Source organism: Leptopilina heterotoma, unplaced genomic scaffold, assembly GCF_015476425.1.
Source record: "Leptopilina heterotoma isolate Lh14 unplaced genomic scaffold, ASM1547642v1 Lhet_58, whole genome shotgun sequence".
Lineage (NCBI taxonomy): Eukaryota > Metazoa > Arthropoda > Insecta > Hymenoptera > Figitidae > Leptopilina > Leptopilina heterotoma.
The window spans coordinates 1,623,626-1,640,484 of record NW_025111131.1 but is presented as its reverse complement, the minus strand read 5'-3'; the positions used below and the strand labels follow the sequence as shown (position 1 = coordinate 1,640,484).

The 16,859-nt window shown below is 25.6% G+C and overlaps 2 protein-coding genes across 5 annotated transcripts; both read right to left on the bottom strand.

Annotated features, from left to right (window-relative positions):
* Nucleotides 1-88: 88 nt before the first annotated feature.
* On the bottom strand, nucleotides 89-6,013 carry LOC122508831. Its single transcript, XM_043622403.1, has 6 exons — nucleotides 5,823-6,013; nucleotides 5,228-5,366; nucleotides 3,315-3,512; nucleotides 2,739-2,877; nucleotides 2,070-2,221; nucleotides 89-617 (listed from the first exon to the last, which is right to left on the bottom strand). The coding sequence occupies exons 1-6, from the start codon at nucleotides 5,856-5,858 to the stop codon at nucleotides 394-396; spliced, it is 888 nt and encodes a 295-aa protein (XP_043478338.1). The 5' UTR covers nucleotides 5,859-6,013; the 3' UTR covers nucleotides 89-393.
* A 1,982-nt stretch (nucleotides 6,014-7,995) lies between these two features.
* LOC122508852 lies at nucleotides 7,996-16,551 on the bottom strand. 4 transcript variants are annotated; one of them, XM_043622445.1, is made up of 9 exons: nucleotides 16,175-16,284; nucleotides 15,634-15,724; nucleotides 14,844-15,158; nucleotides 14,099-14,263; nucleotides 11,794-12,023; nucleotides 10,916-11,081; nucleotides 9,020-9,125; nucleotides 8,642-8,782; nucleotides 7,996-8,106 (listed from the first exon to the last, which is right to left on the bottom strand). In XM_043622445.1, the coding sequence occupies exons 3-8, from the start codon at nucleotides 15,070-15,072 to the stop codon at nucleotides 8,752-8,754; spliced, it is 927 nt and encodes a 308-aa protein (XP_043478380.1). In that variant the 5' UTR covers nucleotides 15,073-15,158; nucleotides 15,634-15,724; nucleotides 16,175-16,284; the 3' UTR covers nucleotides 7,996-8,106; nucleotides 8,642-8,751. The 4 variants fall into 4 exon arrangements, with proteins under 4 accessions (XP_043478380.1, XP_043478376.1, XP_043478377.1 ...); XM_043622441.1 differs by lacking the exon at nucleotides 15,634-15,724 and having other exon boundaries at nucleotides 16,175-16,551; XM_043622442.1 differs by lacking the exon at nucleotides 15,634-15,724 and having other exon boundaries at nucleotides 11,794-12,020; nucleotides 16,175-16,551.
* Nucleotides 16,552-16,859: the final 308 nt, after the last annotated feature.

The following is a 16,859-nucleotide window of genomic DNA, read 5'->3' as shown; positions in this document are numbered from 1 at the left end:
ACTGGTATTAGCGCGTTCCTCCGAGCGTCGGGCGAAATTATTGGATCCAAGGCCTCAATTGTAAGAAAATGATTTGCTCAAATCTTTTAAAGTAAACTCATAGTTATACTCCAAAGCAACAATATTAAACTACTTCAAAACATTAATTTACATTATAATAAAAGCAATCTTGTATATTATATGGAAACTAGAAAATCAATGGTATATATGTAACTTAATTAGTTAACTGATAATTTGAAGCACTATGGTGCAAACATTTGAACACTTTAAGCATATTATATCTTTAGTTTTTACTATTTGCTTAAAATTTTTTTAAAGTAATTAAATTGCCTTGAATAAGGTAAGAAGACAATCTAAAAACGTAACAATTGCATTGTTTAACAAATCCTGTTATCAATCTGACTTATGTCTTTGTTCTTCGACTAGTTTTATTAGTTCCATCCATATTTTCATTTGAACGGTAGATCTTACTTCTTCTGGAAGTTGTCGAAGAAGCTCTTCAAACATTAAGCAAAATCCGTCAGTAGAATCAAGTGGCTTACTTTCATTAACGAAGGTAGATATAGCTTTCTCAAGTTCCGTTAATGTCCCCTCTCCATCTTCATCACAATTTGTTTCTTGCAACATTAAAAATTATAAAAATGGATTAAAAATGAGAAGTTAGAAGGAACATTTTTTATAATAATCAGCCTTTTTGGTTATTCGTGAAATTGTTAGTCCAGAGCTTGACAAAAAATCGACGTTTTATTAAGGGATTTTTCCTATGTGACGGCCGAAATTTCAGGCTTTTTTCAGGAATTTTTTTTTTCACAGAAAATAAAATATAATTCTATAACTTATTTTACGTCTAAAAATATACAAAAAATTTTTTTTAGTGATTTTTCAAATCATTTAATAATTATTTTTATGAGTCAAAGGTGACTCCTTTGAAAGTGCACGGGTGAACGGTCGCAACGATAACTTTCTTCAGTATTGTCTGAAATAAAAAAATCAAACGTAGTTTTACTCAGTAGGCTTACTGTTATCATGTGAACCTCAATAAACAATTTATATTAATAAATAACAAAATGACAGACTATTAAAAAAAATTTCAAAAATCGCTTTTTTTCGCAAGTAATTGTTTAAAAAAAATAGGAAAATGTTTATGTAAAATCATGACCGAGGTTCACACGATAGCCACTCATGTGTAGAATAATGCCTCCAAATTGCAGACCGATTGGTTAAATAGATTTTGAGTAATCCTTGCCACCAATTAGAAAAAAGTAGTTTTGAGAAAAACGCCTTTAAATTTTTGGTAGCTGTAGCTCGCGCCCGTGCACTGTTTAATTGTACACGTTGTAACTTTGTTAGTTTTTTAAATATCTGTCTAAAACTTTTACACGATATTTCTAAGATATTGTACTTTCGAAAAATGCAAAAAAATCGATTTTTTAAAACCGGCACATAGGAAGAGTGCCTTAAATTTTGTTAGTTTTATTGTAATTGGCTCATTTCATTAAATATGTATATCATGTTATCGCTTATCGCAAACAATAACGAATCAGGGAAGCCACAAAAGTATAATTGTCTTTCCCTAACATGTTCCTCATTTTTAGACATAATTTTTACTTTTTCTCAAGTCCCAAAAAATGCTATGATTCATTTTGAAAATGATCAGATACAGAAAAAAAGATTATAATACATTTATCTGTGAGTATCTTTAATTGTAGAATTATTATAAATAAACTTGTTTACATATCAATTTTATACATTATCACTTATTTAAAGAATTTTCAATTCAATATGTATTATAATAAATTCAAGTAATTTGGGAAAAAATTCGAAAAAATTTTCTAAATAATAACTTTTTTGAAATATTTAATTAGGGTTTTCAAAATTCAAATTTTTTTATAACTTGAATTGAAATTTAAAACCTTTTGAAAATTAATTCTTTATAAAAAATGTTAACGCAACTTTACTGAAAAAAATTTTTGGGAAATTTATAAACCGAATTTTGTAACTACCCTAAAAGTTAAGAAATTGAACAAATTGAATATCTTTTTTAAAAAACAGTAATTCATTATACATACTTTTACCCAATTTCCTCTTACGGCTGCCAACACTTTTAGGTTTTGAATTCATAGATACGGTTTCCAAAGTTTCTGAATTTAGCGGAATGTGTTCAGTGGCGTCAATTTCTTCATCTACTCTATGAGTCTCGAGATCTCCGGGCAATGTATTTCTAAATGAAGTACAAGAATAATTATTTTCGTATCAAGGGTGTAAATTCGATGATTGTGACGATGTCGAGATTTAGGGACCAAGGGGAAACAATTTCACGCCCGAGGGGAAGCCGAGAGAGCGGAAGTGTCACCAAGGTCTCGAAATTTCGCCTGAATCATAATCACTTTTGCGTTCATGTTGCGAACATAATTTTTTGTCATACACTGAGAAAATTTTAGGCAGACTGCAGGCTTTTCATGGCCGAAATTAGAGGTCTCGCAGTTCACCGTAAAGGCGAATTTTCGGGAGTAGTTTTCTGAAAAGCCAGCAACTGCTCCTGGGGAGTAGATTCTCGCCTTTTTACGACGAACTGCGAGCCCTGAGACAGAGAGCTCTAGTGACTACCATAAAAATCTTGAAGTCTGCCTAAAATTTTCCCAGTGTAACTTTGATAGGATAGGAATGTGTTACTTTGAGCCCGCTCTTAGTGCCTAAATTACATACTTTCTGTACAGGTAGGAAAAATATTTACTTACTCCTCAGCATCATCCTCATGAGGATCCAAAAATGTTAAGTACTGGCTCTGCCAGCAAACACCGTTTTCCTTCTTTCTTCTAAAATACGTTGTTTTAAGGTACTTCCATTTCTCTTTAGCTTCCTTCATATTGTATTTACCTACACATAAGAACTTATTTTCATATCAAAAATTGTTATAGCAGAAAAAATGAGATACAAGATTTAACATCGATTGCAACATTGAATGTAGCTTTCGACACAATACATCGAAAAAAATGTTTGCAAGAAAATATATTTTTATTTTAAATTGGACTCAATTAAAAACAGTATAAGACTATTTAAAACACCCCTTGATAAGTGGAAGTGTATAAATTCCGAGGATTTGATTCTAAATGTAATATATATATTTTTACTTTTGAATAATTTAAGTCTCGAAGAAAAAAAAATTAAAAAGAAGAATAATACTTTTTGTCTATTTACTATAAAATTGATAAAAAGTTAATTATATTTTCACTGTCTATTAATCATAATTTCACTGCATGTAGAAGGTCGAGAAAAATGTAATAAAGTAAATTTGTGACAAATACAATGAGTACCTCCTAATTTGTTGGAAATATCTTGCCACAACACATTTGCTTGAGCTTGGGTAATTTTCTGCTTTCTATTGTAAAGCTGCGGCCTCGCCTCAACTTCTTTTATCAAAATGACATCAATATGATTATCCGTTAAGACCTTCCTCAATTTTGATTTTTTGGCCTTAGGAGGAGTGGCAGCTTTAGTTGAAGTGTTTGGGTCTGAAATAAATAGAGTTTTATAAATTGAATCTATTTTAAATAATAGATTATAATATTGTATAAATATATATAAAATGATTTATGTCTTATATTGCGCTTTTTATTTTAAGTAATTTAAAAAAATACTTTTACATAATTCTATTTTTAAAAACATGTATGCATTTAATTCCTAAATTGATTAAAGTCTTTGAAAATAATATTTTTATTCTTGTAGTTTTTAATTTTTGAAAGGTTGAATGTACTAAAAAAATTAATGATTAATTTGAAAAATGAGCAATTAAGAAAATAACACATTATATTCTTTAATTTTCAATGTATAAATACAAATAGTCCATTTTTTTTAAATAAATGTAACGCGGTAAGAGACATTGTCAATTTGGTTAATTTTTGTTTATGTATACAACAGAAACTGCGACTTAACATACAATGTCACTAACCGCAGTTTTTAAATTCTGGGGCAGAAATGTTGGCAACTAAGTTTCGATTACAGCTTCGCAAATTTATATTTTATTATAATTATAATTATCGTAAAACATCCTAATTTCAAAGTGGCCATATGTAAGTAAAGTAATTAAAGACAGTGAAATGTCAGTAAAAGAAATTTTTTTTTATTAAAGTCAGGGAAATGCCAGGAAAAAAATTTTTTTTCAGGGATTTAAAGAAAATTGAGATTTTTTCGTCTTATTTTCAAAAATTGCGACTTTATCAAATTTTCCTCTAAATATTGTAACAAAATATAATATTTTTTTAGTATAAAATGTAATTCATTTCAATTTGCATAGTGCGAAAAATAACTATAAACCAATGTTTCAAAAATTATTTTTGAATCATTTTTTTAATTAAATTTTTGAAATATAGGTACAAAAAAATATATTTTAAATAATTGAAATTTTGTAAAATTTAATTGAAAATAATTAATTTTTTAAAAGTATTTTGTTAAAATTTTTAAAATCAACTTTTAGAGAATATTAATTGCAAATTCTCAAAATTATTGAATTATCAAAAATTTTTATGAAAAATATTTAAACGTAAATTTAAAAATAAAAATTTGCTTACATTTTTTTAAAACATTTTTAGAATTATTTTTAACATTTTGGAGAAGCAAGTCATGCTCAAAATATTTCATTAAAATTTATAAAAAAATGAATTAGTTTTTTTAAATAACACAAAAACTTTTTTAAGAAATTCAATTGTTTTCAAAAAATTACATTAAAATATTTTTAGAAACTACTTAATTCTTAAAATTGTTTTATTATAATTTTTTAAGATTTAATTATATTTGAATAAAGCAAATAAAAATGTACTGTTTTGGACTTATTAAAATTTCTGAGAAATCATGGTCATATTTATAATTAAAATTCTTCAAAATTTTGAAAATATTATACCTTAATAAACTTAAGAGAAAAACATGGTCAGTTACAATTATTATAAAAAATTGAATTTTCGTATTTAAATAATTTAATTCTCGAAGAACTTTAGGAAAATTGTTTAAAATAATTGATTTATCAATGTACTTTATTTGAAAATTATATAAAATAATTGAATTTAGGAAGGGTTATAATTATAATTTTTATAAATTATTAAATTTTACTCGTTTTCATAAGTTTCTATATTTTCCTGTAAAAAGAATTTTAATGTCAGTAAATTGTCAGGGAAATTGATAATATGAAATTTGTGACCACTCTGTAATCTCGAAAATAAAATAATTTTCTTACTTATTTCAATAAGAGCAAGACGGTTTGTTCTATCACTTTGAAGGCTAAATTTCAAAAAATTTACTTCGCTGAAGCAATTGTGGGTTTCGATCGGCTCCTCAATGTTAACCTCTTCAGAACAATAGGAACAGGTATATCCCTATATATAAAAGAAAAATAATTTACTTATTATGTACATATACAATTTAAAAATCTATGTAAAATTAGTATATTTAAACGTCGAAATGCAATATTTATTATTATTAATAATATAATAATAATAAATAATAATAAAATATAATAAATTTCGTACATTGAAGAATTCAAACAAATTACAATCCATTACGTTTATCAATGAAAAAAAATGTTTCAATATGTATAAAACTCAAAGTAATAAAAAAACATTGTTTAAAAAATGTGTAAGTGAGATAAATTTCTATTTATTTTGTAACAATTATTGTTATAAAATTCAAATACATTAAAACAATATTTTCTATTAATAAACATTGTGGATATAAAAGAAATTTTTAGTTTGAGGTTATTTTTCTAAATTTCATAAGAAACATGCAAAAAACTTTTTGTTAAATTTCCCTTCATATTTTTAAATAATACTTACCACGGATTCATTGTTCTCTTTATTATTGTTCTCCATTTTCAAACCTTTTTTAAAAACTTGTTTGTAAACAAATTATTTTGTTCCCGCAAAGCACAAACCACGAACTCAGAATTAGGTAGAGTGCACACACTCATCACTTAAAATTCATTCCCCCTCCAAGGGTCTAATCTATTCCACTGTTCCACTAATCCACTATTCTACCCACATGGGACTGCACTCTCAGACGTTTAGACTCTTGCCTACAATGACATAACAATAACAAAACTTGCCCGCCCTTGCGGAATGGTTTTACCAATTGTTTCCCCACGTGGGTATACATTTGGGAGACACACTATGCAAGCCCGATCAGCGCGCTGATCGGGCTTGCAGTGCATTTGGTAAATGGCTTTATAAACAAAATTGATCAAATTGGACGTTCTTTTAACGAAAAGTTTTGTTTTCACACGTAGTTTTTAATAAAAATAATATGGATTTTTTTTAATTTACGATAAAATTTAAAAATTTTTTTAAAAAACTTTATTTTTAACCATGTATGTATTGATCAATTTTTTCAAAATTTTTTGTAAGAAGCTATAAATTAACCATTTTTAAGCCTTGTCTGATTGTGGGCAAACGATGGGATCTATTTATTTTGAAAATTTTAATTTTTATATATACGCGTGGAATGCCCCATATGCACTGACTTTTGCTGTAACGGGCTCGAATGTCCTGTGGTCCATTACAACAAGAATATCCTTATAGCAAATTCACAATAACATTCAGAGACGTATGAAGTTTTAAATCATAGATTCTAAATTATTTTTCTCAAATTTTCTTTAATGTACAAATATTTAACTAACACCGTTAATTACTTGATATTACAAGTAATTAACGGTGTTGCTCAATATTTCAAACAGTGTCCGCCTTTTAAAAATGGCTGCTTGAACGTAAACGTAATTTCAAAACAATTTTTTTCTCCCTATTTGGACAATTATTGCAAAATAAATTAAAAATACTAGTTATCCTGAAATTTTGTTCTTTCATTTGTGCACAAGAAATTGAAAATCCAATATAATACACGACGTCAGGAAGTAAAATGAGAAAATTAGATGTGCTGTTACGTGCGGATTTACGTTATTTACGCGCAGGCGTAAGATCCGCGATTTGATTTGATGTTCAATCTTGGTTTAATCCTTTGAAAAGGAAGGCGGAAATATTTAAATAAAACAAGTTGATTTCCGTTAAAACGGAGGGAAAAACCTCGAAAATAAGAAGGATCAATTAATAATTAATAATATTAATTAATCATTAATCCAACTAAATTCGCGAGTAAACCCAATACATTTATTAAAGTCAAAAACATTACACAAGTCGAAGTTATTCTTATAACTATTTTTGGGACTACTCTGAAGTACATTACGAAAGAACTCCAAAGTAGAACTGAATTCGTGAGGGAGCATTTATCCCTTGGTCCATGGCAGAATCTTTGCGCATGCCCTGTTATAGAGTTTGTAAAGTCTATGAAGTTTTTAGAATCACAACACTAACACTGCACTGCACTAATACACGTATAAACATACTCTATGTATTGAAAACATGTATTACAACAAGTGAACATAACCCTTTTGCATTCACACTAATTACACAATTATTAATTATTTACATCATATCTAGTAACAATAAATCTCTTATACTGCACTCATCATATTTAAATATAAACAACAATTCCCACATAGCACAGCTTCTCAAGGTAAGGTTACTGGAAGGACATCTGTAGGGCTTGTAAGGTTACCAAGTAAGAGTGTGGTAAACATGATGTCGTCTAAAAAGTTCCGCCTTATAGTAAGCTTACACAGTAAGGCTATGGTAAGCTTACACATTAAGGTCGTAGTTAGCTTACACGGCAAGGTCGTGGTAAGCTCACACCTAAGGTCGTAGTAAACTTACACGTAAGATCGAGGTAAGCTTACACGTAAGATCGAGGTAAGCTTACACGTAAGAACGTGGTAAACTTACATGTAAGATCGTGGTAAGATTGCACGATACGATTTCTATTAGTCTAACGAATTTAAATTATATTATAATTTTAATTAAAAACTAATTCTAACAGTAACTATAAATTTTAGTAATACTACAGGCAAATTAAAAAAGGTAATATATTTAAGGTGAATTTTTACGATCGGAAAACATGTAATAGTTTTATTTGCAAATATTTTATTGCAAAAAAAATTTATATTTCGTGTACAATGGTAAAGAATAATAATAAGAATTCATCTTAGATTGGATGTCCACTTTTTGAACAGACCTGCAACAAACAATGACAAATAAATTACATATATCCGTAATTTGCTTATAGAAATTATGAAAAAATTACAATAGATAAATAAAATAACATTTCAATTGGAAAATTTTTGTTTTTAGACTGATATATAATACACTCCAAAGTCTGTTTAGCGGACTATCCGTGGGGAGTCGTCCGTTAAAGCGAACAATACTTTAACATTACCTTTAACGAATCAAAACATAGAAAACCGGCGTTGGAGTGTATTGCATACTACATGTGTACTTGGAACATTTAAATTAAATTAATTAATTAGTTAAAGAAAGACAAAATATAAGATTATTAAAGTTAATATTATAATTAATTTAATGTATATAATAAATATCTAATTAATTATAAAAGAAACATTTTTTTAACAGAATTGAAAAAAGTAACAAGTTCATAAATTATAATCCATATAAATTATGCTTTATACTTAAATACTTACAATGCTAAAAATATATTGCTAATTATATGTATAGTAAGTATTTGTTTATAGAAATTTAATATTTTCGCTCACCTGTAGTGGACGTAACTCATAGCCCCCTTTTCCTGGGAACTTGTTTACGAGCATTAGAAAGATATTCATACCCCTTTTTAAGGAAATTTTTTATGTAAAAATAATCATTTTCATAATTCCATTACATTTGGTACAGAAGCCCTAAAAATAGTAAGAAATTTTAGTAAGAAAAAATTATTAATAATTATTTTAATATTATTATTTTAATTATTTTTCTAATTATTTAGAATTTTTTTAGGCAGAATTTTTTTTTTATATAACATATTCCTATATAGGGGAAAATTGTATCAACCATTTTAAAAATTTTATAAATTAGAAGAACACAAAGCTTCTTTCCACAAGAAAGCAAAAAATTATTAAAAAAGTTAATTGGCTTACTCTTGTCTGCGACTCCTGAGAGTGCAATTTGATAGCCAATTGCTAAGAAAACCATCAATGGACTTGTTTGATTCATTCTTGCACTTTAATAAGTCCAGAGCAGCTTCTGTGTGAACAAAAATAATGAATAAACCTATATTTTTATGCATATACGTGGTTAACACATTTTTTTAAATTAAACACTTAATTAATAATACTATTTGAACGTTAAATCAGGGTTGCCACAGGTCAGGGAATTCAGTGAAAAGTCAGAGATTTTTATTAAAAGTACTGGAAAAAATTAAAATTTTAGAATTCATAAGAAAATTCTGAATTTTTGGTATCTTTTTTGTTTGCCTCATAAACTATAAAACTACCACGAATTCTAACACAAAACGTTTAAAATTTTTTTTCTATTTCTGACAGGAATACATTTTTCATACATTTTTTTTTTTTCATACATTTCATACATTTTTTCATTATTTCAAAAGTTTATTATAATTCACAACAAGAATTAATTTATTTTCAAAAGTAATAAAATTCTTGACAAAATTCAATTATTTTTAATAATTTTAACGAATATCTCGTTAAGAATTCAATTATCTTTATAAATAGCAAAAATTAAGATTAAGAATTAAGACTAAGAATTAAGAAAATTTAAGAAATAAATAATTTTCATTGCAGAATTTCAAATATTTTTAATACAATTTTAAATAAATTCCTCGAAAATTGCAATTATTCTTAAAAATTGTATCAAAACTCGACGAAAGAATTCAATTTTAAGAAATATTTAATTATTCAATAAAATAATAAAATTTGTCGCAATAATTTAATTATTTTCATAACTAACTTTTTAATTTGTCGCAAAAAATAAATTATTTTTAATAAGTTTTAAGTAACTCTGCAAAAGAATTCAATTATTTTGATAAACAACAAAATTCTTCCTATAAAATCAATTATTTAAGGAATTTTAATAAAATTCTTTTCCAAAATTCAATTAGTTTTGATAAATTTTAAAATTCGTGGCAATAATTTTTTTTTTTGTAAATAATAAAATACTTTGTAGAAATTAAATTATTTTCAAAAGTTTTTAAATATTCTCTTCAAGAATTAAATTATCTTTATAAATAGATAGCGAAATTCTTCTCAAGAATTAAATTATTGTCAAAAATTTTAATAACATTCTTGACAAAATTTCAGTTATTTAAACAAAATTTAATAAAATTTTTCGCATGAATTCAATTGAATAGTGAATTTCGAAAAGGTCTCAACTCGGATTTTTTTTTCAAATTTTACTTAATTTGTATTTTTTGCATTATTACATATTCATTGCCGTTTTCTTAAAAGAAAAAATTCATCTGAGGTACTTTTAGATTAGAAAAATGTTTTAAAGTGTCTTTTTTTTACTTTTAAACTAAGATTGCTTGTTTTTTAACCTAATGCTGAATTGCTTTTGAGCTAAAAAAAATTTATTAAAATTTATTATTTTTAACTTACTGTTTTTGAGGACAATTCTTTTATCATTTTCTCACAAAAAACAGCCCTCTTCGAAATTCACGATTTAATTATTTTCAAAAGTTGTTAATAAAATTCTTCGTAAAAATTAAATTTTAAAAAACATTCAATTATTGAAGAAATTAATTATTTTTGAATTTAAAAATGAAGTTAATGTTCTTTTTGAATAATTTTACAACTAAAAAAATTATATAAATGTATTCGAACATTTTTCTCAGTATCTAATTATTATTTTAAAGTAAATCAGAATATTCTTTAGGGTCAGGGAAAAAGTCAAAATTCTGTCATGAAACCTGGGAAAAACAAAGTTTAATTTTTTGTGGCAACCATGTAATAAAATGATCAGACTCCTTTGAAAATGCAGAGGGCAATTTTAGATAACATAGAGAATTTTTAACATACTGGAAATTAACTTGTAGAGATTTGTAAGGCTGAATTTGTGTTTCTCCTTGTTTTTTCCTGATAAACAATACTCCTTTCCCAGATTGAAAGTCATTACATTCTCCATCATTGCTGACACTGTTAAACTGGGTGTATTATATATTCCTACATTCTTCAGCGCACTGTACTGTAAAAAATATCAAAATTTAATAACTATAGTGTGAGTCAATATTAAGTATTGTTTGTGTTAATATGTGGACATTCACATGAAAAAAGTCTTATTTAATTTTGGCACTATTGGACTTATCTGTATGGGTGAATTGCTTGCAAAATTTAGAAAATTTTGAGTGGTCATAGAACTTGTTTGGTAAAAAAATTCAATAAATTACATAATTTCAAAGTTTGTAATTCCAAAATCCTCATTTCGAGAAAAACTGAATTAAAGATTGTGATACCAAATAATTGTGATATCTCTGGTTCTTCTGGTAAGTTATTCAAATAATAATTGTTTTCAGTCCTTAAAAATAAAAAATCAATAGGTTTTATATCCCCCCTCCCCCCTTCTCTATGGAAAATACGGAATATTTAAAAAAAATCGACAAAATGGACCCTTTTCTTCTTTGTAAAGCACCAATGAAATCAAACACTTTAATTAACAATAAATTAATGAAGACCGCATGATTTGACTTGTAAAAATATGTAGATTGATAATAAAAAATAAAAAAATTAAAGTTTTTCTCAAAAATTACTTAATTGCGATTATCTCGAAAACTAAAACCGATAAAATGGGCCCTTTTCATGTGGACGTTCACATATAAAAACCACCAATAAAATAATTATTATAGCGTTGTTGGTTGGTTGGTTCTAAAAAAACTTATAACAAATTAAAATATACTTACAACTATTTTGTACAATTCGGAGTCTAGTACAAGTTTAGGGTCAGTTCTGTCAAAATCCTCTTTACTTTTTAGAGGAAACATTTTTAACTCTTCCCCCTTATGCATAAATGAATAAGTCACATCGTTTACAATAGTATTGCTACCATTTGATTTTGCCATTCGACCAAGTAAATCTACAGACACTTCTATTTTTGTGACTTTTGTCAACATAACTTTCTGATATGCATCTACTGAAAATAATATAGTTGATTTAACCAAATAATATATTTTTAATAATGAACGATTAACATATTAAGCAAATCGCAACAACGAATGTTCAATCATGAAAAAAATACTTAAGCAATATATGATTATTACCGGTCTTGAATAACATTTAAATTTAAAAAATACTAATAAATAATTTTTGGAAAAATATGACTTCTATAATTTCAAAAAATAGGGTAACTGCTCCAGTCTCTTTGAAAAAAAAAATATATATATACATTTATTATTGAATTATACATAAGTATATTTTCTTGTAGTTGTTTATTACTTAAAATTATAATAAATTATTCTTGTTAAATCAAAAAATAAAAAAAAATTAATTTGCTTGTTTGAAACATAAGAAGTTTAAAGATTATGTATGGGTGCCAACGACTGGAAATTGGTGTCATTATATCATTATTAGATAATTTAAAAGTTTCAGTTTAATTTTATTCAAAATTTATCATTTTATCGTATTCTGCATTAAATTCTGAATACATATTTTACTATAAGTATTATATAATATTAGTTTTTATCTATTAAAATAATTCCTAAAGTCAAAATTTGGTTTTAAGGGTGCCAACGACTGGAGCAGTTACCCTATTAAGAATTCAGGGTTGCCACAAATATTTAATTTTATTTTTCCCTGACTTTTCCCTAATTTCCAGACAAAATTCTCACTTTTTCCCTGACCCTAAAAAATATTCTGATTCACTCTAAAAACTATTAAAAACTCAAAAAAATGTTCTATAACATTTATTTATGAATTTCATTAATTGTAAAATTATTCAAAAACATCAATAATTTCTTTTTTAAATAAATATAATTAAATCATTATTATTTTTCCGTAGGAATTAAAATTCTTCAATACATTCAAATTCAAACCTTTTTAAAATTCAACAATTTATAAGAATATTATTACAAAACATAAAGAAGGTGATTACTCCAAGTCTTCGACTCGGAGTGATCGCCTTCTTTATATTTTGTTATAATTTAAATTACCATGAAATTTTTCAAAAAGAATTTTATTATTTATCAAAATCCTAATAAAATCCTTCGCAAGAATTCAATTATTTTCAAAAAGTAGTAAATTTTCTCAACAAAAAAATTCTCATAAAGAATTTTATCAACAAATTTTTAAATAATTCAATTATTTTGACAAATTTTAATGAAATTTTTAAGAATAATTATATTTATCGAAGAATTTAATCAGAATATTGTATCAAAAATTAATTAAAATCCTGCGATGAGTTTCATTATTTATAAAAATAATTGAATTCATGCGACGAATTTTATAAAACTCTTTTTAATTAATTGAATTTCTGTGACGAATTTTATTATTTATGGAAATAATTGAATTATTTCAAAGAAATTTATTAAATATTTTATAAATTATTGAATTCCTGTGAAATTTTAACGAGAATTTTATTCAAGTTTTTAAAAATAATTGAATTTCGAAGAAGAATTGTACTATTTATAAAGATGATACTGAACTGACGTAACTTTTCAAAAATTCAATTTTTTTTTTATTATTTTTAACTAAATTTTTTTTATCAATTTAGTATTTATGAAAATTGTAAAAATGATTCATTAAATCACGTATGAGTCATAATTTTATGATAGTTTTTGTAAAATTAAGTTATTTAAAAAAAAATTATTGTCTGAAATAGAAAAAATTCAAGGTTTTGTATTAAAATTCGTGGTAATTTCATAGTTTACGAGACAAACAAAAAAAATATCAAATTTCAGAGTTTTTTCATGAATTTTTAAAATTCAATTTTTCCAGTACATTTGCTAAAAATCCCTGACTTTTCCCTGAATTCCCTGACCTGTGGCAACCCTGGACTCAATTACTATAAAAATGACAAGAAATATAAAAATACTTATAATTTATTTGCAAATGACTTCGCAAATTTTTTTTGTTAAATTATTTTCAATATAATTTTACGAAATTTTAGTTTCATAAAAAATGCATAATCATTTATCTAAAAAAATTAAATCATATTTAGGAAAGTAATTATCCTATGATCTATATTTAATTTAATAGTTATTATATACTTACAGTCAGCAAGATTAAGAACTGCATTTGAATGCGGTTTTGCATTTGACTGATTTCCTCCATTATTAGACGGCATACCATTGTCACCAGCTGAATCTTGCAATAAATTTGAATCTTGTGGTTCCTCTTTATCTAAGGAGTTTGAGTTTACCTCTTCAGGATTAGAGACTGTCAAATAAAAAATGAAATATTTTCAATTAAAACTCTAACAATTTAATTGTATTTAACGATAAATCTTTTACAATTAAAATATTGGTACAAAATTTTGTTAAAAATGTCTGATTTCAAATTTAAATTTGATGATTTTTTTTATCAAATTTTATAGAATTCAATTAGTTTCAAAATTTTCAATTAAAATTCTTTAAATTTTTATTTTTAATTATTTTAAACATTTTCAATTAAAAATTTCAAAAATTGAATTTTGTTTGAAAAATTATTCAAACATAGTTTTTAAAATTTCACTTTAGTTACAAGTCACTTTACAAAAATTAAAATAAGTTAGATTTTATATAAAAAAAAGTTATTTTCTTACAAAATATATATAAGAAAACTTGAAAAATTATACTTTTTTGAAAAAATAATTGGAAAAAATCAAAACAGTCATTCTGAGAATGTTTCATTAAAAATAAACAAAATTTTTTGTTCCTTTGTAAGGCCTAAAATAATTGTAAAAAACATATCTTTTAATTTCAAAAACTTCTGACCTTTAAAATGATTTATATAGTTAATATTTAAAATGGTATTTTACTTGGAGCTGTTAAGGCTTCCTCTATCTTCGCAGATGCCGAAGATGTATCCAAATCAATTTTTTCAACCGGTATAGTGGGATGAAATGTTAATTTAAATTTCTTGTTTCCCTCTGAAGAAGTTAAGGCCACAAATTTTTCTTTCTTTACAGCTTTTGAAGCTTCATATTCGGTGTCCGTATCACTGTTAGATGGATTTTTAATCGCACGTTGATGTCTTGATTTTTTCATTTTTTCACGATTTCTCTCGTCGTCTGTCTCGACATCGCTTAGGTTTATATAATACTCCACATTCTTTTCTGCCTCTTCTAACGTTTCTAAAAATTATTTTTTAACAATATTACTAGGGTTACAATTAAAGAAAAAGCGTATGTTCAGTTAAAAAATTTTAATTTACATTTATTTTTATTAAAAAAAATGAAAGGGAAAATTAAATAAATTAATTATTTTTCTAATTACATTTACCTACTTGTTAATAAAATTTTAATTTCTCTCCTTTTTCTAAATTGAACTGTAAAAAATTTTGATGAGGGTTTTTTGAATCAATTTATTAATTTAATTTAATAAAATTAAAGTTTCCTTGATTTTTAAAAAGTTTTAACGTACAAAAATTTCTAAACGAAAACATTTAAATTTTGAATAAAATAATCTGAAAATATTTTTAAAATTACTTTTTAAATACGTGTATTGAATGAACTTCTAAAATATTGTTGAATTGAATAATAAGTTAAAAAATATCCAAGAGAGAAAAATCTAACAATTATTTTATAATGCACTTTAAATACAGCTTGCCTCGAATCAGGGGAACTCTGTGCGCCCCAGAAAAGTGTCTAGGAGGTAGGAGAACACAGGGTTGAGTCGCGCAACATGACTGGAAAATGTGCTGCAACACGCTCTCTTTTTTCTCAGTGTATGCATTTTTTATAATATAAAAACCAGATTAAACCTTACTTTGTTGTATATTAAAAGAAGATAGATTTTCTTAAATGAACTTCATAAAACGAAACATTCTTACAATTGGAAAATTGTTTCTATTATATATTAAAATTACGTTGGTGAAGTTCACAACGTTTATAATCAACGATTTCATAAGAAAAATATTTTTTCAAGCAAATTTTTATTAATTTTTGTAGGTATAGAAAATATTTTGGTTAGTTTTTTGAATAATGATTTACAAAATAAATATTTATGAACAAAAAATTTTATTCTTTTTCGTAGGAAAATAATTTTTTTTTCAATCGTTGATCATAAACGTTGCGAACTTCACCGACGTTTAAAATTACTAACTTTATATATCTAAATTAAGATTATAATTTTTTAAAGCCATACATACCAAAGTAGCGATATGTTTTTTTGACAGGCCACATTTCACCTTCGTTTGTCCAATTTATATCTGGGATGGGATTATTTTTCAATATATCCTGAAGAAATTTCTTATTTTTTGTTGAGGGGAAGAAGCTTCTTGTCACATCTCCATTCGCGTCAAGTTCAGCCCAGTCAGTGCGAATTATTTCTACAGTATTATCATTAAATAATACGATAGCAAATTGATAATTTACTGCATCGACCGCCATGGTATATACACAAAAAATAACACTGAAATATTAACGAGAACACAAGAAATGAACAGTATCACAATGGAATGTGATGGAATGCTGCTTTTGCAAATGGCCAAACGCTGCTTTCATGCGATCATGCCTTTCATGTACTTGACATTCTGCGCAACTCTCTTGCGCATACTTTAAATTTTATTATTTTCTTGGAATTTTGATATAGTTCTATTAAGCTTAAATAATAAATTCTAATAATTACATTTTAATGCATGGAAAGTATATTTCTGAAATATATGCTGGTTTATCCACTTTTCTCTTAAAAAAATTAAAAAATCAAGAAAAAACATTGTTATTTATATAGCGGAAATGATGTTATATTCATTTTGAATCAAATGACGTCGTTTCCCTTTTGTGAATAATAACGCTGTTTCAAATAATTTTTTAACTCTTTTTACATAGGCATTA